We start from the raw sequence: 26,256 nt of genomic DNA, 5'->3' as shown, positions 1-26,256 counted from the left end.
TCAATAATATTATTGATAACAAAAATAATCGTATTTTGAAACCTTATAGTACAACGAATGCATTGATTACTTAGATAGGAAGCAATTAAAACACAATGTTTTAAAACAAAGAAGCAAAATATAAATATAAACCCAAGTGGTACAAATTCCTAACAAATGTGTAATTAATCACATTATGTAGGTCCAAATTAGGAGTTAACCTTTGGCTTTTTCCCCTTTTCTCTAATCTTTGCTTCTTGGGTGGTTTTACCTCTTTAGACCTATAAAAATGACTCAAATGAGACAATCTACCAAGGGGATATCACTCTTTGGTTAAACTGCTATTACGTGCAACATGACAGTTGGTCACAAGTAGATGCTGCCTAATTTTAGAGTGTCATATGGCATTAAAAAAGATTTAGAGGACTTCTGAGATATTACAGCACCACTTATGCATCAATAAAATAAAGAGCTGGTTTTCAAGCATACTCTAATGGGAGCGAATACAGTGTATAAAGCAAGAAATCTTTCGAGACTGAATGAAGTCAGACATTTGCGAACTGAAAGCCATATTTAATAATTTAATTTCACCATGCATAAACCATATAGAAAATACTTTACAGATATGACAATAAAAAAAAAGATATTTCATGATGCCAAGAAAAAAAAAACCAAAAAACGCAAGTGTCACAGATCACTGAAGGCTCACAAGTTGTAATCGGATTAGTCTGATGAGTTAGTACATGGTTTAATCAGCAGGGCTACATTTCACCCTGAAGGAATGAAAAACAAAGTCAGCACAACAGTAAAAAACAAAGAGCAGGCGATAATCAAAACATAATCAAGATTTGTTAAAATGCTGATGTCAAACCCAACCCAGCATGGGTGCACTTGATTTTGCACAACCGTTACTCTGTCTTTGCTTTGCGAAAATGGGTCTTGAAGCCTGGTGGGTTGTCGCTGCTTTGCAAATGAAACACATTAGGAATAGTTAATCAGTGACCCCCGACAGAAATGGGGGTAGAAATGAATGAAGAGGGTGTTAAGTGTGTTAGTTGAGGTGGGGGTCCATGCAGAAGGCATCAATTCTATACCTCCAACCTTTCAAATGGCACTAGATTCAATAAAAGGAAAAAAAACAAAACATGGCAAATACACTCCTTCATATGACATTTGATTACCATTATCATCCCACAGTTTGTACCCACATCAGAGCACGGTCAAAACATTACAGCAAACCTTCAGTGTGCAATGTTTAGCCGGTACCTGATCTTCACACATCTGTATGGCATCTGCTTACAGATGACTTGTATTTAGGTAAAATCACACAGTCTGCAGACGGGAGAGTTAAACGAGGAAAACAAGTCAAAAATGTATTAACTAAAACTAAAACTCCAACTGGCCTTCTTTAAACATGTGTAAGCGTTATTATTTTTCACAGTTATATTAAATGGTTGCAGCTGGATATGAAACATGTCAGTGGAGTCACAATATGGCCTCACTGTCAACGAGCACACTGAGGAAGGGAAGCACCAGCACCACTTTAATTGCGAGTAATTAACATTGTGAGTTTCTGTTTTAATGAACTTCTTTGCTTTAATTTTAGGGATGGGACATGACATTAAACTTTCAAATAATCTGGTGTTGAAAACCACCACTGTTGGTACTGGTGCATCCCCACTTTGAGTCTATGAATTATCCCTCACAGGCCAATAAAGCATGTCTCCATCTGTTGAATTGCATCCGGGCAAGCGATCAAGAATTTCAGTTAGTATTTTGAGCGCAAAATCAGTTTCATAACACTGCTTAATTACAATACTGCTTCATAAAAACAACTAACCAAAGCAAAAACAACATAAAGCACTGTTTCACATATTCATGTTTCAAGTCACTTACGATGCGTCCCTCTCTTCACTGTCTGCCTCTGGTGTAATGTACGATAACTAAAGCTGTCTAAATGGGATCTGAAAACAAAACAATCTGCCAGACAAATACTGGTAAATGCTGTGTGTAATTTCTGGCCATGTTGTCTATGCTGGATTTCTCTCGTTAAACTGTTGTTGGCACAGTTTTGTGCCGTATGTTTATGTGTTCACGCCACAGGCAACGAGTAGCAACATTTTGGAGAAAATATGACAATTTAATTCCTAGAAGAGGCTAAATTTCAAGAGGTCTGCATGACATTGAATTTTAATTTTCACCTTCAGAAGCAAAGCAGGCAGGTGGAGAAGAGAGAGAGAACACAGGATTGGTTCAGAGATAGAGATAAAAAAAATGTTATCATTTAATTTACAGCTCCATCACCGGGTGTAATTACACAGCCACAAAACTGGAAAACATTTCTTCAACAAAAGCTTACAATACGACACTAAAAAGGGTAAGTTGACATTGATTTTCTATATTAGCAACTAAAAAAAAACTATGTTGTTAGTGTAGCATCACTGTATAATTACACATCAGTCGATGGAGCAGAAGAGGGAGCTGTAAAGTAAAGAAAAAGTTTCTAAAAAAATAAGGAATGAAAACACAATAGGTCCAAGTCACTTAAGTTCCATTGAGAGGAATGAGTGCGCATTATGGGTGAGTGATTCACTTTTTCCATTCATTCTTTCATTCATTCATCCAGCTGTCTACTGTTATGACGTCAGTGCTTCTTCTTCTTCTTCTTCTTCTTCTTCTCTTGAATAGGACTAAATGGACACCTTGACACCTTGGAAAGTAAAGAAAAACATTTCTTACGGCCAGGATTTGAGGAAAACATTGGTCAGTACGTTGATCAGGAAGCAGCATTCTTGAGTCTTCCATAGAAACCATTGGCGACACTTCCTCTATAGCTTGTTGGCAGGCAGAATCATTTGCTTTCTGTAATAAACGCTAACAATGCTAACCCAAGGTTCTTAAGGTAGCTGATTTTCATTACCCTCTAACTTAAAATAAGTATGCTGAGGAAAATTAAAAGTAAAAAAATGTCAAGGCATCCATTTAAGAAAGAGAGGATATTAACATAAAGATGGATCGCAGTGTTTCCCCTACATAAACAAAGTAGTGTTCATAAGAAAGATAATTATTTATTTCTATCGAGTGACGCTGGAAAATTGTTCTTCCCAGTCTTCAGTGTTCCAGTAATTAGTTTTGTACAGTTTTAACATTACACATTTTGGAAGCTTCAAGTTCGTTTGGCTAAAATTTTGCTCGTGTTTTACATGAAAAATGTGGGGAAACACTACGTCTATCCATCTACTCCTTCCCTCAAAGCCATTATATGTTTTGAGTCTCCTCTTTTGAGTTGTTTTTTTTTTTTTTTTTATTTCTTCTTTGCAAATAGCCACTTCCTTCATTGCTCCTTTTATCCGAACAGAAAACAGGTAGTGTCCTTTTTGTCTAGCAAGACGCCAGTCTTGTGTGTCTTGCAGGTTTCTCCTTCATTTTCTTATCAAAAGTCAACAGGTCACTTTTTCTTCCATCTTTTCATAAGAGGACAAATGCATCTTCTCAATTTCTCCTCCTTAGAAGAATGATTTCCCTTCCTTCCTCTCAGAACAACACGTCTTCGTTGGTAATGAGCGTTTCCACCACAAGTCTCTGGTATCGGATGTCGTTGAGCGCCGTCATGGCGTCCAGCTCGGGGGCCCTCATCAGTGTTGGGCCGAAGACGATGCCCAGGTTCTCGCTGGACATGAGGTTCTCCTTCTCATACTCGGTCACCCTGGATGGAGAGCAGGGGGAAAGTATGTGTGACGGAGAGTACGACCACAACATCTCCAAAACATCAAGATCAAGGAATCAAACCCTCGTAATTAAGCTGAATAACAATATCGTTCACATCTACGTGATGAAATGTCTGTGAGAAAGTGAAATCACAGCTTGTGTAGTCAGACCTCTTGAGGTGAGCCATGAGGTATCGCAGTGTCTCGCAGTGAGCTGGCGGCAGCAGCTTCAAGGCCTCGTGGAGAGACTCCAGCCGTTTTTCTGGGTCTGTAATCTCTGCATTACACACACACACACACACACACACACACACACACACACACACACACACACACACACACACACACAATATAACACTGATTAGATACTGGATCAATTGTCATACAATTGCGACAAAAAAAGTGACAAAACACATTTCCCGCATGTTTTTTACTGATTTATAACATATGCTCAGTGCTGAACTGTTCCTCTATTCATTCCTGCATCTTATGTAATGAGGAACACAAGGCATGGAGACCTACTTGCGGTTTCTATGAAGCGTGGGTAGGCATCATATGTTATGAGGGGGATAGGCAGCTCTCTGAAGTAGAGTTTGAGGGCTCCGGTGATGATGTTGATGTCCTCGTAAGCACTTGAGGAAATATCAGCCTTTTCTCCATCTGCAGAGGAAAACAAGAACAATCAGTTGCTTTCCGTCAGAAGGAAATCTCAGGATTAGGGTGCAAGATGAACAGAGATCTGTCTTCATAGAATCTCTCTGGAGGATTGTATTGATATTTTATTGATAGTAAAAGATAACGCCTCTTATTCTCATACGGATTCACCTCAAAGAAGATGAAGGTTTGTCAAAGTGATAACCAGCTGCTAACCGCTGCAATGTTTGTGCAACGGATGTGTTCAACTGATCAAAAAAACAACAGGGACACTCACCTCTGTCAAAAGCCAGTTTGACATCTTCAATTAGCTCACTGAAGCCTGATATTCTGTACAAACCCTCTGACTGAAGACCTGGAGGCAGACAAGGACAGTTATAGAATTTTAATTGTAGTGTGCTTAAACATTTCTTTAAGTTGTATTTATTGGCTACAGTTCTGGATAATTGACGAATCATTTAAGACATTGTTTATGTGCCAAAATTCTCTGGTTCCAGCTTCTCAAATGTGGAGTAAATAAATAAATGGAACATCTTTGGACTGTTGGTTTGATTTTAAGGAAAACGTGGCTTTTTTTTTTTTTTTTATTATTTTATTGAATGTTTAGATCAAACAATGAAAAAATATCTGCAGATAAATCAGTGATAAAATGAGTAGTTAGCTGTTTGTGTCAATGGAACAGCTTCAGTAAATTAAACTGAAGGTGATACAGAAATAGAGACAGAAGACAGTGAAGATTGATTAGAAGACAAAAAAACAACAACACGAGAGACAGAAGGGGGAGGGTGTGTGTGTGTGTGTGTGTGTGTGCGCATTCAGCGTCTCCCCTGTTCCAGTCAAGTTCAATCGCTTCAAGTCAGGTGTCTTTATTGATTTCACATATTAGTTTCACTCAGGTCGTGAAATCGTTGTCAATAAAATCCTGTCTGCAGCAGCTCCCCTGTGACCACTCAGGTCGCATGGGGGAGGAATTGCAGCTCTCTCAGTCTATATATATACACACACACACACACACACACACACACACACACACACACACACATTCATTTATTCTGCGTGTGTGCATCAAACCATTGAGAGGGTGGGCTGGCACGCACACACGCACATCTTGCATACGTATGCCAGCCTCGTAGGTGTTGCAGCAAACAATACTTAAAAGCTTTTTTTGTCAACATTATATAATCACTGACTCATACACACACACACACATTTATATACAGACTTGCTGTCTCTCTCACCTCTAGCCTCAATTTCCTGTATGCACATATCAACCACCATGGGCCTCTTGGTGTTGTGGGCTTTGACCAGCGTGGTCAGGTCGCAGCTGTACACCTTCTTGACGTGCCGCAGGTCCGGCTGGCAGTCGTTTGGCACCACTTTGGAGCACTGCTTATGGACATTCAACCCACAGTCTGGCAGAGAGAAAGACAGAGGCGGTTTTACATCACTTTATGTCCACTCACAACCTAAATGTCACTCTTTTAGGCATCTCCTGTAGTTATATTTACATAAATGAGTGCCTGTTTTCCTTTATGCTGCTTTCGGCTCTTTACACTGCTCTGTATTTTTTGTCCAATAAAGTCTGATACTTAAAGAATAGTAACTAGATTCAATGGTAGAAGTTCCATTTAATCGCAAGCAGTGCAGAGGCACAGTTCATCACCCACACACAGTAAAAATCCCACTGCCAGTCTGTTCTTTGGCACCAAATTGAATCTTTTAACATTTAAAATCCGTGATACACTGCAGATGAGTCAACAGCAAAACTGACTAACTTTAGCCTGCTGTCCCACTTTTGAGTCACGGTCTAAGAGAGAGGAGGTGCAACATGTTGCAACAGTGGAGGAGGAGAAAAGGAGCAGAAATCCAATCTTTTGTGGGATATTTGTGTGGGATAAATCAGAGATTACTGACAGAGCGCGTCATACACTGATGTGTGTGTGAAAAAGAGGATTTCTTTGTGTTTGTGTTTTACCTGCACACTTGACTCCCTGAGCGATGAGACCCCACATGAAATTGGCACAGTACTCACACCAGTGGGGGCCCCTGAATGTATGAACCTGGTAAGAGATAGATATAGAAAAAATTGGAAATTTGATATTAAAAAGGCCTTTTTTTTTTTACCCTAAAATTCACAACAAATATTAAAGCGAACAGATATGGCCAGAAAAAAATAATAAACAAAAAAACATGAGTTAAATGTGCCAAAATATACACTAAGAACAGTGAGAAAAATATTCATATAAGCCAGACTGGCCACAGTTAAACCTGAATACCAGCAATAACAGGCACTGACAAAAGAACGATGGAGACACAATAGAAGTGCTGAAAGGACACTTAGAAAAATATAGTGAGAACAGAGTTTTAATCTGCCCATTTATTGCACAAATTGGTTCTATATAATGAAATGCTAATGACGTCCATCACATCACCGTGCCCTTTGTATGTATGTGTGAGCATGTGTGTGTCTGTGTGTTCATCCACATTTCCCTTGAGCTCAGTACACTGTGGCTCTGACCTTTGTGCTCTTTACTAATGGCTGCTTGTAATATGAAAATCTGGGAATAATTAAATGCATAAATGTGTGTTTCTCTGTCTGTGTGTGTGTTTGAGTGTGTGTGTGTGTGTGTGTGTGCTAACACTCTGAGGTAAATTTGAATAAGACCCCATGTGCTGAATCAGCAACTCTGCCACACACACAGATACACACACACAGACACACACAGACACACACAGACACACACAGACACACAGACACACAGACACACAGACACACAGACACACAGACACACACACACACACACACACACACACACACACACACACACACACACACACACACACACAGGAGGACCGGGGAAGCGAAGGAGTGCCTCACCTTGAAGTTGTGGACCTTCTCGTACTTGGGTGCCAAGTCGCTCTCCCTCAGGGTGGCCCGCCGCACCAGCGACGTGAGCTGTGAAAGGGCAAAAGATCTGATTGGTTGCCAGAAGGTGGAGGCAGGGGAGGTTGGTTTAGAGGGGGCTGGTGCCCGGTTGAGATGGGTTCCCGATCCGGTGCTGGGGTCCGATGTGCTGCCAGAGACTGGCAGGGAGGGAATTGAACCAGCGCTGACATTTAAACCGAGAGCAGCCGTAAACAAAGACCCCTTCTGACTTGTTTCCTTCTCAGCTCGCCTGCGTGATTGCTTTTTACCTCGTTTAATGATGTGCGACTCTCGACTCGGCATTGTGGGACCTGCAGTTTTGGTGGAGGTTTACATCAAATACTGGCTCTGAGACCAAAATCTGAATCCCACTAATAACTACAGTAAGCCAACCAGCATGAAAATGAAAAGAAAAAAAAAGGAAATACACCTAAATAATTAAAAATGACAAAAAATACCCAGGACGATTAATAAAAACAGGAAGAAGTAAATATGGAAAAACAACTGATCTCTCGAATCACGTCAAAGCTCCATCTGACAACAACATCCCAAACCAAGAAGCCAACACAGGACCAATCCTGCGGTCTTAGCACCACAATGATCAGCCAATCAGATTAGCTCTGCATACTGATGGGGCTGCATGGTGCAATTCCAGTTCATAACAAAAAAACAAAAGCCAGAAAGCCTAGCAATAAATCTGTCTGAAGATTAAAAGCACAAAAAGTTCAATGAATATAATTCAATAAATCTTCGCTTCTTGGAAGGTGTTTGCAAAATCCTTCAGACCCGACTGATGCGGCAGAACGAGCATTCCTGTCTCTCGGTCTCGTGTAGGTGAGCGCTTCAGCCCACATGGCTGTGTGTGTGCGTTAATCCGCTTTCCCTCCACACACACTCACCAGGCAGAACCAGAGGAGGAGGGAGGGATAGAGGCGGAGAAAGCAAGAAGAGGAGGGGGGAGGCTGAGCTACGGAGCTGTAATGGATGAATTTAACAGGTCACATTGAGAGGAGAAGGAGCCAATCAGAATGCAGGGATTCTTGTTGTTCGCCACCAATTCTGCCACCTCAATTGTCCCAGGAGAGAAAGAGAAAGAGAGGGAGAGAAAGAATGAGCTGAGAATCAAGCTGTTATTTTATTTATTCGTTCACACTTTTTGTTCCTCTTTGTTTCCCTCCATTCTTTTGTCATTCTACCCGCAACATCTGTCCGTTTTTCTTACGATGTTTCCAAATTTCTCTAAATCTTCTCCTCTTCCACTGTAAACAAGCAGCAGCAACTGCTGTCATCTGCTTTGTGTGTTGTTTCGACTTCACTACAACACAATCCCACATCCTCGCACGGCTCTTAAAATCAAAGGCCCTGCTCGTCCATTACTCTAGATCATACAAGTAACATTATATAAAAACAGTTCAAGGCTAAATTTTCACTTTAGAGGTTTCTGGTTAAGTGCCGCCTCTGGTGGGAAGATGTGTTGTCGTGCGTTCTTTGACATTTTTGGGCTGAGCAAACAAGCAGTGGGGATGCATTAAATCCCGTTACTGCGGGAGAGATTCACAGGCTTTCTGCTATGTGACCTTTTACACTGACATACAGTCATGCAAATATTGCTTTGTGACATCTTAAGAAGATATCACAACACCAAAAAAAGTGAATTTTTAGCTGTAAAAAAGCCTTTGGAACAAACGACCACATATCCAAATTCACTAATCCTCAGCTCATATACACAGCAAAGTGAATATTTATGACTGGTCATGGTTATTTAATGACTGTTTTCGTTGCATGGGAATGGTGGGGTCGAGGGCCTAACAAAAGAGCACCTCGATTACAGACAGACCTCGAAATAAAGACAAAAAAATAACAGAAAAGGAAAGAGGAAAAAAAAAAAGGTAATTATGTTTAGCAAGGTCATGTACTGATGGAGATATCATCTGTGGCCCTTATATCTCTTCATATATATATATTTTTTTGGGAGATTTCATACTATTTTTTCTGTATTATCCGTCAGATCAAATGTGATTTAAAACCTAATTACTAAAATCTCCTGTCACCGCCATCTTTCTCGTCGCTGTCCAGTGAATTCAATCTCATATTAACGCCCTAAAAATTAATTTTTAAAAAGTCATCACCAGAACCACGTCTTTATGACCCCCACGGGGGCTGTTACCCACAATAAACTGTGATTAGCTGTATGAACATATGATATATGTATTTCTCAATGTCTGACTTCCCTACAGAGAGCCACCTCTGGTCTCAATGTCACAGCTGTACTGCTTTGTCTGCAAATCCACCCAATTATGAAAGCACACACGTACACACGACCACCCCCCATTCCATACACACACACACACGGACAGTGATGTATGAGGTGCTGTGTAGGTGGTCATGCACTGCAGGTCATACAAGGCCTCAGGAGGCTCGGCACTGGTGTAGCAGATAAACGCATTGCACACACTATACCTACTTTGTTATGAGCCTGTTGGTTTGGACTGTATCACACTGGTGTGTATGTGTGTGTGTGTGAGTGTGTGTGTGTGTGTGTGTGTGTGTGTGTGTGTGTATACACGAGTCTGAGGGTTCTGCAGCAGTTGCCTGAATGGAGCTGCATCTCCTGCCTCGTTTTTTCATGCACCTACCTGCACAAACACCCAGCTGCATGACTGAAATTTACATTAAATGTTTCCCAAGTGATTAGCATCTGAGTTAGCTCCTGCATCATACAGAAACCTCACATCGCCAAATATTGCCACTTTTGTTTTCATCTACAGAAAAAGTCAAGAAATAAAAACCCAACACACAAAAAAACTAACTCTAATAACCTCACAGCTTAATGGAAACTAACGAGCCAATCTCAAACTCCGTTCTTGAATTCTTAGTAGACAGATTTTGCCGGAGATAGAAGGTTTCTGCAGGCAAACTACTGTTATGTAACTTTACTGCAGAGCCCTTGGCTGGAGGCCATCTCTCCTCTGCAACCATCCTCCTCCTCCTCCTCCTTCTCCTCCTTTAACCATGTTCCTCTACTCTCATCCTTCCATCCTCGTACTGTACATACACAAACTTTCCTTCACCTTTACCCTTATGCTAACTGTCTGCAGGGTTTCTTAAAAATCAATTCTTTACAAACCCTAATTTTTCGATAACATACACTCATATATTATTGTTTCATACTTTTTGCCACATTCTGGAAACATATCGAAGGTTTATGTGCTAACGATTGCTGCATTAAGATTTATGTAACCTTAATTTATGCAGGTAAGGTCCAGTGATTTTAAGAGATTGAGCTGTTTTGCATACTGCCTGCAGCATAAATCCACTTCCATAACATTTTGTTCTTACATCTTCTAGATTCAGGCTCATCTCCAACATCAGTTCATCCTATAAATCATCTCAATGTTCATACACATTTTCCACTGTCAGTTTCTGCACTCTCAATTTGGAGATATAAATGATTACTCACTAATTTGAAAGCTTATACTAAAGGCAGGAAAATTAACAGTACACACAGTGTGCTAAGAGACTTGATGAATGATTTAATTTGTCTTATAGGGCTAATTTCAGCCTACGGTTTCCTAACAGGAATATTCTTTGGTCTTTAGCCAATACTATGTGTCAATACTACTCCATTTCTTATTCAAACCAACTCCCCTCCAAAACCCTTAAGCATTTAGGTCAGTTTGCCAGAAAGTTATGTTAATTGGTGGATGCTTTTGGACAGAGTTCCTATGCAGATTCCATTATTCTTGCAGAGAGTGATGAGTTTCAAAGATATTGATTGTTATTCTGTATAATTTCTGCTGAATGTTTATTAAGCAGCCTCTAAAAGCTACTTCGTATTATTCTATAGGTCAAGATTCTTTGTAAAAGGTGACATATAATTGAATATGTGAAATATCTGGGACTCGGGGAGAAAGAAAATGCACCAGCTTCTATATTTTGGCCCCACACGACAATTTTCCAAAGTATTTTGGTAAACTTTACCCTCTCCTCTGCATTGCGTTCATCTTTGGCCGGAGCTGGTCCATCGGGGGCCTCGGGGCTGTGTGGCAGGTGTTTCTTCAGGGTGGGCTCCTGGTTCAGGGTGGTGTAGCCCACGTGCTCATAGATAGGGTTTATGGTCATCTTAGCGATGTACTCCGCTGCCTGACGGATGAGAGGGTAACTTTAAACATGACCATCGACATAGTTTTTATAGTCACTGATTTAAGTCATCAGTGACTACTGGAATGTTTCCGTCTCCCCTGACAGTATACACGTGACGTGACTGGACCAGAACTAAAACTAGCAAAAATATTCTTCATTTTCTAGCACTGCTTCGTTCCTCTTGGTGCTGTCCGATTGTCTGAATAACAAATAAACACTTAATGGGAACCATGTGCTGAAAAAAAAAAGAAAAATGCAAAATTACCTTCTTTCTTCAGGGGTTTTGAAGGAATCTGGGGACTCATGTAATTAAGTAAAGAAGTAGTGATCAAGGGGTATTATGTGCCGAGCGGACTCTGTTTTTGCCTGACAAACAAGAGCTGAACGCTCAAAGTTTTTTGCTGCCATTATGGCAAGCAATTATCCGTAATCATCGACTTTACATTCAGCGATTACAACTATTCAGCCCTGATCAATGGGCCAATCTCTGCTGTAACATTCTCAGACCTTATCTACTACTTTTATGAAGAGAATGACAAAAAGTATCGCTTTAAATGTGGAACATGATGTGTACCTTTGTCTCAATGTACAGCGTGATGAGGCCGTCTGTGACCAGGTCGTGGATGGACTCGAACCTCTTCTCCCCAACAAAGTGCTTCCCGTCATGGTAGAGACGGAAGTTTCTCGTCTGGTTCCCAAACCTGGGAATTGATGGAAGAAGAGATTTTGTTGAGTAAGAGGCCAAATAGGCAATAACCTGCCAGTGGCTGGTTACCCGCCACATTGTCTAGGAGAGTCTCTTTTAATTGTAAACTAGAATCACAATTTACAATCATACTCAAAAAAATGCTGCAACCTTTTACTACAATAAGTAAAATAAAGTGGCATAGACTCTGTGACAGAAGGACCCGTAACTGGGCCAACACATTATCTGCTCCTCAGTGGACCACAATGAAACCACTGTGAGATAAAACAGCACCATTAAATCATTAACCCAAAATCCAACCTTTCCTTTTCTACCAACCCAGACTGGGACCCTAGTTTATGAGGGTTTATTTATGGAATGTAATTATAACCACAGGGATGGGAGAAACAGCGAAAGAGAGAGAAACTTGTGCAGGTGGAAAGATGACATGACTATGAATAGAGCAAACTGACCCAAAACTAAATTCAAATTATGCCATGCGCCCATTTAAAAGTGTGACACCTACTCTGAGAAAACGATGGCTCACATTTGAGTAAAACTGACTGCTGATGTAAAATAAAGTTATTTGCTCACAAGGTAACTAGGCCAAGTGAACAGAGTGGCATTAAGGATACAGAAAGACTCCTTTGGGCATGTAAACAACAATCCTCCACACAACTGAAGTGCCTCTGACAAAGACACAAAATCACTACCCGCATTAACGATATTTGGTAGTCACATTTAGGAGATACAGTATGGAGCTAAAGGAAACCACAGGCTGTCACTCTCTCACACTTCCCCGTCTCCTCACGAGGAAAGGCTCTCAGGAAGGTGGTGTGTGGAGCCATGTGAGCTAAGAGATGAGCACCTCTGAGCAGCTTAAAGCTTGACTGCTGCCTTAACAGAGGTGGGGGGGGGCTGAACCCTCACACCTCACAACACCTGGGGCCTGTACACACACGATCAGACATGCTCAACGTTCACAAAGCACCACAGCTTCTCTCTTTCTTGCCTTGACACACGAATACGTGTGGGCACGGGCAAAGGTGTTTGAGGTCAGTTCACATGAAGTCTTCTCCAAGTAAGGGCAAAGCAAAATATCTCAAAATGCAATTTCCTTAGCAGATTTTACTATAAATTGGCATAATAAAATGAAAATATCGATATTTCTCCAGTCTCTGGCAGATTTGCTAGACTTGATATTCCAGACTCTAGTTGGGAGGTGCCTATTTTCCTACTTGTGATGGTTCCTTCTCTAATAAATGTATTAAAATCCCTAGTCCCAGAACTTAAGCCTATACCGATCCAGTGGCACCAGTGAGCTCACATTTGTTCTTGATTGTCTGAGTCTCCCTAAATTAGCCAAACACAGACATACCTCAGAGCCAGTGTGTATGTGCCCGGCTGTCTCTGACTCTCTCTGATGAGGTAGCTGCCTTCGGCCTGACTCAGTAACTGGTCGGCCTCTTCTCTGGAGATCATCCCATGGTACCTGGACGAAAGAGGACAAATATATTTGGATTCAAACTTTCCTCAATCCCTGAAATGCACTGACAACTGGCAACACGCCTGATGTAAATGACAAATACAGAGAAATCCAACTTACTCTCTCCCATAGTATTTAGGTCGATTGTCCACCTGCAGGGAAAAGAAAAATACAGAGTGAAAAACCTATTATTTTAAATGGTTTTAGTACCATAAAATGTTCCTCACTCTCAGAAGACTGTAAATGTTCATTTTGAATCATATAACAAAAGGTAAATTTGAGATTAATATACAAGCTTATATGCTTACAACCACCCTTAGGCTAGGTGTGAAGGTTCATTGTTATGCTGGTATGAGCTATGAGGAAAACCGTACCTAGGTAGTCGGTTAGTTTATTGACTTAAATATCACAATACAAAAATATCCATCAACTCCACATCAAATAAACACACTGGGTCCAAACACAATTCAATTCTGTCAACACATTGATACAATAACATACAATATCATATCGCACAGTACAATAGCAGGTCATTCATAAAACACACACACACACACACACACACAGACACAAACACACACACACACACACACACAAAAACAACAATATAGTGTGTGAAATGCCACTGGCTCTAAGATGATACAAACTGTGAGCTCTTGCTAAATATTTTCACAGACTTTGGCACATTTTCGGGACTTGAATGTAAACCTCGCTTGGCACCCGGCGTGCGTCTGTGTTCGCGAGTGTGTGGGCGCAGAGGATATTGCATGAGTCAGATAAAAAAGCCGAACATTGTGTTGCCCTCAACAAAACTGCTGTCGAGCCAATAAATCAACAAAGACCCAACAGACAGCGGTGAATATTAATTTGGATGGTGTGTGTGTGTGTGTGTGTGTGTGTGTGTGTGTGTGTGTGTGTGTGTGTGGGTGTGTGTGTGTGTGAGGTACTGTATAGGAGCAGTCCACTTTTCACAGATTTGTCATGATATGCATTGCACAAATTTCAGCACATAATGAACGTAATCAAATGTGGTCAGGGTGGTTCAAGTCGGAGAGGACGTACGCTACCCCTGTGTTATCAGCCGTGCATGTGCACCTCTGGACACCGACCAGAACTCCTCTGAGGCCTAACACCCATTACTAATGCTCAACACACATCCTTGACTGCACATTACGGAGTGCTGAGCTTGAGGGGGAAGAACTGTTTGAACAGACTTTCAGCCACGCACTGAATACACAGTGTATTTTGATTGCAATGATGAAATAAATTGGTACACGGTGAAATGGTAGGCATGGCACAACCTGGAAGCAAGAGTTTATTCTCAATGTTGGTGTATCAATTTAGGCTAATTCTTGGACATCCCGTGTTAAATGTGTAGCAGACAACTCATGCAGCAGTCAACAGTCAAAATTTTGCGTGTTCAAAGAGTTCATGTCTGTGGTGGATCACTCAAAGACACTCAGCAAGTCATTATGGGAGGAAAGTGTCAGTTCACAACAAAACACAAGCAAGCTATTATTACTCAGTATTATGGACAGATTGACAAATAATCTCAAGTAACTTTGAGCAACAGCTGTCTAGAAACTGGAAGGAACTTCTTCCACACCCTGACAAAGGGCCCACATCCTGAACATTTATACGCCTTGAGGCTGGAACAATGGACACAGATTTTAGTTTCACTACCAAGCCAATTAACTATTCATCTGTTGAGATTTTTTTTCGATGAAACATTTCAAATAAAAACGTCTATTGCAATTTTCCAGAGCCCATTGTGAGACCATGTTATTGCTCATTTTGTCTGAACAAGCCAAACCAAAATATATTCAATTTAATTTAATGAGTGCACTGTTTTAATTTTTAAAAATGTACCTCTTCTTCTTCGGGCTAAAGGACAGTCTAGTCTCTGTACTCATTTATGCCACCATGTCACTGACATACCACAAATTAAAAAGTACCAGCCATGGATAAGTGCTTACTGGTGCATCATTAAATCACATATGGCTGAACTCCCAGCTGACAACATGGGGCTGGTGGTAGCAGAAGGGGTGGGTGTCCTCCACCCCGTCTGTCCGCCAGTCTGCTGCTTTTAACTGGGTCAGCACCGACTACCTGACCAGGCCAGGGGCATCAAAACCAACAGCTGTTCATCTAACATATACATACACACACACACACACACACACACACACTTACACATCCTACTATCCATCCTAAGAGGACTGTCTTTTACAGATTAACACACACAAACACCAGACCCCCCCCCCCTTTAATCCCCATTGGTTTGCCCCAAACCATATACATAAGCACATCTGGTGGTTGAATGAATTGAAAGCATTTTCTTACATTTCCTATGCTGAACAATCAATTGATTATTAAAGAAAATAAGTGTCAGATGTATCAATAATGGAATTAATCACTGGTTGCAGCCTTACAGTTATGATGGAGTAATATGATCTTGTCCAAGGTTTTCTGTTTGTACACTTGACTACTTGCTTGCTTTACCAGGTTAGTAATCCAGTCTTGATATTTACGATATATATATTGTAAATATATATTTTTGCCTCCCCAGTACATCTGTGTATCTCGCTTTATTAGCTTTTTACCATTCTCAGTTGCTTTTAAGTGTATAAAGCAGACAGTCCAGAGTACTGTAAAGTGACAGTGTTAGACTGTGACTGCCCGAGGCTAGGACACAGCCGCTGCTAACTAAACCTATTCCAACATTTACATGAAGACGTTCAGATTGTTATATTCATGTTGCTTTGATTAGAATTAAAGCCCAACACTTGAACTAAAACAAGTTTTCACCCAAAGTGACGTTTAATTGCTTTTAATAACAGTAGACCTACTTTTACCAACATAACATTGTGTGCTGTGTTTAGCATTTTCAGATCACGGCTATAGACGGTTTAACAGATGCTTTCCCTGAAGACAATGGATTTGTTGAAGTACAGCAAAAACAATCAGCCCTGCTACAAGCCGAGTCAGCAAATACACCCTCTTAGGAGGCAGAAACACGCATTAACGCATACAACCGCACGCATACACCAACAATGTTCAGCTCGCTTGAGGCTTGATCCACACCAGTATTGTTTCAGTTGGTTATTATCACATTGGCCTGCCAAGATCAGAAATTGTATGTGTTGTTATGAAATACACAATATGCTTTAGTGAGGGTTTGGGCTTAGGGTTTCATTCAAATGACACATCAGTTTGAGCAAGTACGCTTACAACAGCTGTAATGACACCTGTGCTCAAATCTTCTGCTTGTCATTCAACCTACATTTTTATGTGTTAACCCAAAACAACACAAGGGATTTTTGCTGTAGCATGTGACAGCCCATCCAATTTTTTTGTATTCATAAACTATCATCCACTGTATGTCAGCTCCTTAGTCTTTGCACAATTTTATGCTCCAATTTTCTAGGACATGTGAGGTTTTTGGAGAAGTTGTTTGGGTTCATTTAGTTTTTAACATTGAATACTAGCTACCACTATGTCTTACTGCTCAGTGATGCATGGACATTTGTACTCTATGATAAATAGGGTTTCCTTATCCAACCTTTTTTTTTTTAGAATTTCAGACATTTTCTCAAGAAAAACACAGACATAACGATTAGAAGGAAGTGTGTTCTTACCTCACAGGTGCAGGTGACTCTGCGTGGGTGAGGTGCCTCCTGCTGGAGCTGGTACACTGAGGCAGAAAAAAACACAGTGATTCATCAGCAAAAAGTATGTTACCTCCATGAAGCAAATAATAGTAAATGTTAAAGTTTAAAAAGGTTATAATCAGGATAATAACACAATGTTCCATTGATACTTACAATAAGACTTCCACACCGGTGGCCTGTATTCATCATGATCTGAAAACAGAAAAAGTACAATGGATTAAACAGTTGCAACATTACTCAAACTTTGTTTCCTTTGCTACAGTGCCCCCAAGTGGAGAAAATATGATAGTGCTCTGTGCTGCTTTTATCTGACTGTTCTGTGTCTCAATTTTGATATGAAACATAAACCAGATAAGACCGGTTCAGGACTGACTCAATTCATCTTCTTTTTGATATTAAATTCATTTAGTAATAGATGGTGAGTATTCGAGAATTCATGGGGAGCTTAATGTGCAAACAGAGATAGACGTTTCAATCTATAATGCTTAAATACTGGTTTAATAGGTGAACAGTTGGTAAGAAAAACCGGAATTTGGAGCGATCACACAATTCTCAAGGCAAAACACTGAAACCGCTGAAGGCAATTTTGCAATTATTGCCAAATAAACAAGCTAAACAGCTGAATGTGTATTAAAAAAAAAGAAAAAAAAAGGTGTTTACACTGACAGGAAGAGATATGAAGTCATAGCATAGATTCATTAATATTGTGTTGCAGACAGGATGGCTCATAAGTGATCTCTCTGTGCAATGTGTATTTTTCTTTTGCTGTTCCACCCTCAGGCCTACTCCTTTTAAATCAATTATAGAAAGAAATCAACATTATAGCAGAGTTTCCTTGTTGATTATTCAGCTGTAGTAGACCATAAACAACACCGACATTAATATTTGACTAAATGCAACTCAAACAGAAGCATTTTAGCCCCAGGCGCTAATTTGGGGTTTGGCTGAACTCTGCAGTAGCTACTGAACATTTCCAAATTTCCACTCAAAATCTGGCACTGCGAAATCCTTTCATGTGCCCATTCACATTCTGTGCTGTATGCATTTATGGCTGCATTTGCAACATTGAATATACAACTTTATAATTTAAAAAGTATTAATTGGGTTTAACACAGCATATACTTACATTATAGCAAATAAAAGCCCTTTTGTGTGTGTTTTGCTTCTTCTTATATGTAAAATACCAATACCGTGCTTCCATTCTTTATCTGCTACAAGTTGCTTAATGCCTCCTTCCAAACTACATAAAATTACAATCATAACTGCAATTTAACTATAAATGTCCGCAGCCATTTCTACACTGACAGACCAACTCAAATTAATATAAGATTATTATAAATGAATGTAAGACTCTGCTGTCATTTTGCCAGAATCTTGCAAATTCAGATATACGCTGTCTTCCACCTTCTCCGCAGACCACACGCATAAAACTAACAGCCTGTTTCCTGTCTTGGTGTACTTTGTGCTCACTCCACAAGCCTTATCTGTTCAACACTCGTCGTCCCGGTATCCTGTCTTCAAAATAACTCCAAATCCTCCCCGGTTAAGTGTCTCACCCTCCTTCTCAAGGCAACACTCACTCACAGCCTCACTGATAGACACACTAATAAGAAAGCAGACATAACATATCAACTGCTGTCACTCAGTGTCTGCAACAGCACTGAAGTAAAGCCTGCACAGTTGTGATACATTGGTGCTACACTTGAGCATTTCTATTTGTGCTAGGTTTTAAACGTTCACCTCACAACATTTTTGAGGGAAGTATTGGACTTGTCACTTATTCTGTCCATAGTTTCTTTGCAGATTGAGGCTCTACGATAAAACCATTAAATACGATGCCCTACTTTAGAATAATTCAACAGGAAAGACAGGGAAGACCTGTTGAAGCACGTGTACCAACAAAATTTTTATCCAAAAAGTAGTACTCATTGTACATATTACTCAAGTATTGCTGTGTAAGCACTACTGTGGGAACATTTAATATATAAAAATGCATCAAATTTTATAAACTGATCCTGAATATGGTGGAGTAGGAAGCACACAACATTTGCCTCTGCCATAAGGTGGAGCAGTAGTATGAAGTTAAATAAAATGGACATACTCAAAAATGCACTTAGGCATAGTATTTGAATAAATGGACTTCTACTTAAGCTACATGACCACTTGATTACACAGGATTTCTACTCCCCTATCCCAATTTATATGACATATATAAGAGAGACATGAATATAATAATTGGTATATAACATTAGTCTGTGGACAAATAAAAAACACACAAACACACCATTAACACAGTCATATTAAACCACAGTGGCCATTATCTAAGGTGTGATGCTGCTTACCAAAGACATTTAGGGCCATCTTGACTCTCTGATATGATGATGAACAATTAACCAGCAGATCCAAATTTCCAGTAAAACGGACCCGCTTAGTTTAAATCCTGAAAGTGAACACAAAAAAACTGAATAAGTTTAACTAATCAACCACTGGCTGTGGTGAGCTAACCAGGCTGGGGTGAAAACAGCTGAGTAACGATAAACAACAATACATGATCCTGCTCAGATTATGAGAGAGCTAACGTTAGCGGGCTCGCTCAGTGTTACTTTAGTTGCCAGGCAAAACCGATGATAAAAAGGAACCGACTTGATATTAAAAGGAAAACACTTGCACTATAACACAATGAAAGTGCAACGACGACGGCTTTATAATAGTGTGAAACGGTGCACTGATTCATTAATCTAACGGTAAGCTAATAATACGTAGTACTCACATTCACATCCATTCTGCATTGTGGTCGCCATCTTGCTGGGTCACGTGAGCAGTCTCGCCCTCTCTCCAGGGTAGCTATGGCAACGGACCTTGCTCTTTCCACTTCCAACAACAGACGTCGTCAGTCATTCCCGATTTAAAGTTTTTTTTTAAAATTATGATATAGTTAATTTAAGTCGTGTTAATATAGAGTGTTATGGCTAATATATTTTTTGATTTATTAATTGATTGATTAATTATTTAAGCTTGATTTCAAGTTGAGTCATCCGCCTTCTTAAAATACCAAATTAATCATAGCGAAAACACTGACACTGCTGACTTTATATTCAAAAATGAATGTATTTCCACGCACTGTCTATGGCCGGTTAGCTCAGTTGGTTAGAGCGTGGTGCTAATAACGCCAAGGTCGCGGGTTCGATCCCCGTACGGGCCAACTTAATTTCGTTTTCTACCTCATCCTCAGGTTCCCTGAGCACAATACGATTTAGTTATCGGTAGTACTGAATTGGCACCAAGGAATTATTGTGCCACTTGTGTAATGTAAATACATTTACACGAGTACTATGCTAACGTACGTTTTTAAGCACTCCATTTGTATTTTACTGAAATATTTCCATTTTATGCTTGTGATATTTCTGGTAAAGTGGGGCCAATTTCAACTTCTTAACACACTGCTGGCTAGTTTAATCTGTAATGACACATCATAATTAATGACTTGATTTTCATTTTGTTTTAATAATCTGAATCTGTAATTGTATTAATTACAAATAAATTTGCATCCGAAATGAAGAGGAGTTAAAGTAAAAAGTAGCACAGAAATATTCAAGCCAAATAAGAAGCCAAATCCTCCATTTCCCCAACCCACCGTGTGATGGCGATGTCGCGCCGCCATGGTCGCACTTTCTCTCCGCCTGATTGTAGCGCCGAGGTGCCCGTGCTGGAGGCGGTGTGTTTCGCTCTTCATTGTTTAAGTGGAAAGCTCAATGCTCGGTTTCCCACATTTGTTTCAATGGCTACCACATAGAAACCACGTCCCACCTGAGAGGGAGCGGTTTAGCTGCGAAGAGAGAGAGACACAGAGGGACTACCGAGTCAAAACTTAACCGCAGGACCGCACTGTGTGGGATTTACCGTCTGCACTGCAAATAAAAGCTCTTACGGACAATCTGTGGATCCTGAGGAAAGAGGGGGTAAGGAAATCATGCTATCCGGATTATGAAGCGACTTACACGTAGCCTTTCTGGTCTTCCTTACATAGTGCACATTTGTTCTCAGAAACATCCAGATTTGCTGTTCCCAGTTAAGACTAAACGCTTTGGCTTCTATAGGCAACAGTGATGTTTGATGAGCCCGATATCTGAGGCATAAGCTCGCTTCGATTCCAGCCTGTACATTTTCCTAATCGGCTGAGCTTCAGGAGGTCCAGCAGAGCTTCTCTTACTGTAAGCTTAATGACAGACAAGAATAGCCTTCTCCAGTAAGTGCTTTAAACATGTATATGTGTTGCAACATTTTCACACGATTTACAGGTTTGTAGTATTAACTGGCAAATACTTTGGTTTTATCTTTAATATTGTGGGGTTTTTTTTTAAAGCTTCTCCTTTCAGTTACTCCCTTGTGTTTTGTGGTTAATAATGCTTCTCCATTCACCAAACCCTACAATGGCCTGCCCATGCACATTCATATTGAGCAACACACACACACACACACACACACACACACACACACACACACACTAGTCCAGTCTCTTGAGTGTGAGCAGGTTGCTTTAGCCTACTGACACCTTTGCTGTGGCCTAAAGGATTACTCTGCTAACCTACATTCAAGCGTTTGCACTTTGCCAACTGTACTTTGTGTTTGTGTGTGTGTGTCTTTAAATGTGCTTCATCTTGGTGTTTCACTTGACAAAGCTTCTGAGTGCATGTATGTCCTGCAGTATATTACTCCCACTCAGTGCTTGGCATTGTCAGAGGCAAACCTTGACCCACCACCCATCCCCTGGGGAATATATGCATGGAACTATTGAGTGTCAGCATCAGCTGACAAACAAATCCCTTTCTTTTATAGATCTCTGGAGAGCACACGCTCTTTTTGCACCCCCTCCTGTTGGCGTGAGGTCAGAGCATAAGGTCAGTGGGGAAGCAGCACCCATGATCAGCATCGTCTTGCTCATACATTTTGCTAATGGTTGCTGGAGCATGGGTGTTGAGGTCTAAGCTGTATCTGCCCTGCTGCCCATTCACTTTTGCAATCAATAACACACCCACAACGCCAGTAGAATTGGTTTTATTCTCTCCTTTCTTGCACACACACATACACACAACCTCAGAGTAGAAATTCCCCTGAGGGCAGTAGAGCGGCTTAATGGTTCCGCCAGTGGAGAGTGTCACCTTGATAAAACGTGGTATCTGGCACAGCCATTGATCTGCCAATGACCGCAGGAGTAAAGCGTGCTGTGTTGTAGCCTTGATCTCGCCCTTTTTTACACCCCCCCAAAAAAAAATAGTTGCGCAATCTCCATGTGAATATTCCTGCCATTTTAATGTAATGTCAGATTTAACCTGCAGTGTGTGCTGTCTTGATTTATTTCAAAATAGTCAGAACTACTGATTCTTAATAACAGAAATATAAAAAACAGATTTGTAATAGTGCTTTCTGTGTAGACACACACAAACACACACTCTCACATCCGATTCCCAGGGCCTGGCTTCCCTCTCACAAGCTCTTGGGAAACTTTCAACTAACACCAGTTCAAAGGCTGGTTGAGAGGCCTTGGTCCCGCTGCTGGAAGCTCCCACAGTAGCGTCCTTTGTGCCTGTGCGACCAGCTCGCTCTGTATTCCTCTCTTGCTCAACTAACTCCATGTATAATCCTCCTCCCATCCCCTACGGACGAGATGAGGAAACTTCTGCTTCCAAACTGTCACTCTTTTAGATTTATGTCGTTACGAAATTGATCCAACAGCTCGTGTGTTTTGCTCGAGGTCTTAAATCAGCACAGTCAGCATTTATGATTGTGTTCATGAGAGAAAACATACTGGAAGATCTGTGGAAGAAGCTGAATTGTGTCCTGGTTCCTTGTCGGCTTCTTGTTGGTGAGTTTGTGTTGAGAGAATGTCTGCAGAATATGATCTACTGATGTTTGTCAGAGTAATTGGCACCTGTCTGTTAGTGGATGATTAGGTAGAGCTATAAAAGTGGCTCTGAGTTGACACTTGTTTTGCTTTGAAGTGTGACACAGGGAAGAAGAAGCAGCAAGTAGGTAACCCAAAGTGAGTTAGTGTAGGGTTTCAAAAAACAGATTGTTCAAGCACTGGAGTGGCGAAACTCCTTTTTGTCTCAGTCTCTGGCTAATACTGAACTACTAATAAACAACTGAGGTGAGTTTTCATCTCAGAGCAGTATGGAAATGAATGCTCCCACAGGTGTAATGAGTAACCTGACTGTCAGGTCCCTTTTTATTGTCCGATCACTTCCTTGGCTGGGGTCCAGTTTCCAGTTTCAGCTTTTGTCACTGAGGTGAAGAGAGTTGCTCGTTTGTGTGTGCAGGTGGAGGGATTAGTAAAAGATAATGTCTTTTCTATGTCTGTGTCTGTTGTATAACCTTGCTGTGAAAGATTAGGTTTAGTGTGAGAGCACAAAGGTAAACCAATAAAAAGTCGTCTATGTTAGTCTGTAGTTACTATGCAAATTCAGAACATTGTCTATGTTTGTCTTTGTGTAAGTTTTGTTGATTGATTGACGAAGAAGAAGTTTGGTTTGTAAAATGTCAGATAAGAATGAAAACTCTCTTTTCTGATGCTCAAAGATATTTTAATTAATGGTATAAAACAGAGAAATGTAGCAATCCCTCACGCTGGAGACTCTGGAACCAGTGTCCAGAATTGATTTCATAATAGTTGCAGGTCAGTTTTCTCTCTGAACAGGCACCTTCTTCCAGTAGATGGTGAGCAGAGACTTCAACCATAAACCTCCCGTCTCAGCCTTGCAGAGAAAAGTGTCCAGCACTCGGTAGATTTTAGGATAGTCTGCAGAAGACCACAAATTATACACCGGGGTTTATTCTCCAAATTTGGGCAAAAGAAAGCTGTATTTCTCAGGCTTTGGACTCGGACAGCCTCATCAACCTGATAACATACTTTAATGTGGTCTTGAAATATGGACCTTGAATGCCTTGCTGACAGCTCTTACACAGGGTGGATGTTTGCCATCACATAGGTCATCCCAGTTCACTCAGTGCACCACCCATCTGCTCCTAAACGTTTAGAAGTATCTGTTTATTGCTGGTCAGGAGGGAATGGCTTATTTTTTTTTACTGTAGCCCCACTGATACTGGATTTTTGAGGTCGATATTTGGGAGTCTGAAAAAATCTGATTTATCAACCGATCAGGATTTTTATTTTAATATAAGCACACAAACAGCCTTCATTTACATACTAACTATCCAGTTTCTAAATGACCTTTAAACCTAGTTTGACATTTCTGTTCTGACTGACAGTGTTTGTTACTGACTGGTTGGCATATACGCCGACACTGACTCAGAGGGCCGTTTATGAAGGTTGTAAATATTGGATTATTGATCCATACAAGTGTGTTTGTGTGTCAGGGCAGTTCACCAGTGTAACCCCTTATCCCTGTTTTACCCCCTGACTATCTTCTAAAACATTCCTCAGCCCTGATGTCACCAAGCGTCTGAGAGGATATTTATTGTCTGAGGCTGAAGTTTATCAAGTGTAGGTTGGGGGGGGGGGCTGAAAAGTTTGTGTGTATGTGTTTGAGTCTGAAAGAAGAGAGGGGGCGGGGGGGGTTGAGGGTGTCTTTGTGTGTTCTCAGACCGTATCTCATCTGTCCTACTTGCGAAGCTTTGATTCAAGTCTGAACTGGTCTTACACAGAGCTCTGTGTTTGGTTTGTAGGAAACGCAGTAAATCCCACCTGCATGTGCTGTAGCTGGAACCAGTGTGTGCAGTGTGAGTGTCTAGCAATGTGTGAGACATGTCTCTCTGTCTGCTTCTTTGCACTCACTGCCTAAATCCCTTGCGGTTTCTAACATTGTGCAAGGCCAATTTAACCCAGACTGAATAAATGTGGTGAGATTTTTCGCACATTTCTTGAACTGATTTAGCACAAAGTTTCCCTCCCTCACCAAACGGAGCCTCATACTTTCTTTTAAACCTGTACTTTTCTGCATTTAAGCAACTTTTAAGCTTCGTTTTCTTAGGAAAGGTTGATGAAGCAGCTCATCCTGGCTGTTTCTATTTTTTTCATCTAATAAAAACCCACAAAAGGCATTTGACAATTCCCATAAAAGTAATACAGGAATACCTTACAAGGAAATGGTGTACATAAATTTACCATCACACAGGATGTGACGTAAATGTGCTATTTAGGATGAGCGCCTGGATGTCAGAGGAAATGCTTGCCTCTTGTAGCTTAAGTGCCTGCTATGTATTTAAGAAGCCAAAAATCAAAAATACACCAAATCACAGACTGAAGAAAATTGTTGGCTTTGCACATAAAAAGACACAAACTGCAACCCTAAATTTTTCCCTCTCTCTCTGTCCTCCAGACGTGAACAGAGGCCCCTGCAGCTCGAGAGCGCCTCACTGTAGCGTCTGTCACCATGGTCGAACCAGCCGACAGGCCGTCTACAGCCGGTCAGAGGCTGGGCGCCCCGGAAAGTTTCGGGGTGTCCACCCTGGAGCCGGGCCTGCGTCCTCCTGCTCAGCCTCCAGGGAGGCAGGTCTCCATACGGGTGCAGATGCTCGATGACACACAGGAAGTCTTCCAGATATCGGTGAGTAGTGTGTGTGTGTGTGTGTGTGTGTGTGTGTGTGTGTGTGTGTGTGTGTGTGTGTGTGTGTGTGTGTGTGTGTGTGTGTTTGGTTTTGTGCTGTTGGATGATTGCAGACACAATTTAGGGATTTTGCTGATGAGTGATTAAAGTCAGTGTGTAGGAAGGCATTTGGTCTCTTAAACTTGAAGCTGCACGAATCCTGCTCTACCCCACAGTCAGTCAACACATCAGTAATATGGCACAAAGGTTTTGGCAACCTATAAAAGCGGCAGTTGTAGGGTGATGGTGATGCCTTCAGGGTTCAGCTCAGCTTCCTTCTCTGCTCTGTTCCTCAGGATTTGTCTGTCTGCCTATCGGTCTCATCTATTTATCCACTTCCTGCTGCTGCACCCTCACATTAATGACTGATGCAACTCTTCAAAAAGGTGCAATAAAACCCTA

At 40.9% G+C, this 26,256-nt stretch overlaps 2 protein-coding genes and 1 non-coding gene across 6 annotated transcripts in view; 2 read left to right on the top strand and 1 right to left on the bottom strand.

Annotated features, from left to right (window-relative positions):
• Positions 1 to 540: 540 nt before the first annotated feature.
• LOC111236734 (N-chimaerin) lies at positions 541 to 20,057 on the bottom strand. Its single transcript, XM_022765584.1, has 15 exons — positions 20,022 to 20,057; positions 19,594 to 19,691; positions 17,405 to 17,443; positions 17,219 to 17,274; positions 13,701 to 13,732; positions 13,473 to 13,586; positions 11,984 to 12,110; positions 11,248 to 11,409; positions 7,219 to 7,296; positions 6,316 to 6,400; positions 5,579 to 5,752; positions 4,618 to 4,695; positions 4,209 to 4,346; positions 3,858 to 3,963; positions 541 to 3,685 (listed from the first exon to the last, which is right to left on the bottom strand). The coding sequence occupies exons 2-15, from the start codon at positions 19,610 to 19,612 to the stop codon at positions 3,514 to 3,516; spliced, it is 1,380 nt and encodes a 459-aa protein (XP_022621305.1). The 5' UTR covers positions 19,613 to 19,691; positions 20,022 to 20,057; the 3' UTR covers positions 541 to 3,513.
• Positions 20,058 to 20,379: 322 nt separating this feature from the next.
• trnai-aau lies at positions 20,380 to 20,453 on the top strand. The gene has a single exon. It is a non-coding gene; the product is annotated as a tRNA-Ile (tRNA).
• Positions 20,454 to 21,000: 547 nt separating this feature from the next.
• LOC111236755 (FERM, RhoGEF and pleckstrin domain-containing protein 1-like) overlaps positions 21,001 to 26,256 on the top strand; it is a 50,585-nt gene continuing 45,329 nt past the window's right edge. For 3 of the 4 annotated variants that reach the window (XM_022765614.1, XM_022765615.1, XM_022765612.1), the window contains exons 1-2: positions 21,001 to 21,210; positions 25,588 to 25,815. In XM_022765614.1, coding sequence (XP_022621335.1) covers positions 25,642 to 25,815 — 174 coding nt within the window. In that variant the 5' untranslated portion in view covers positions 21,001 to 21,210; positions 25,588 to 25,641. Of the gene's footprint in view, positions 21,211 to 22,087; positions 22,150 to 25,587; positions 25,816 to 26,256 lie in introns of those variants that run through there. The other variant, XM_022765613.1, reaches the window with a different exon arrangement.

The sequence above is a fragment of the Seriola dumerili genome, unplaced genomic scaffold (assembly GCF_002260705.1).
Source record: "Seriola dumerili isolate Sdu_G_001 unplaced genomic scaffold, Sdu_1.0 BDQW01000716.1, whole genome shotgun sequence".
Classification (NCBI taxonomy): Eukaryota; Metazoa; Chordata; class Actinopteri; order Carangiformes; family Carangidae; genus Seriola; species Seriola dumerili.
This window is presented reverse-complemented; position numbering and strand designations above follow the sequence as displayed.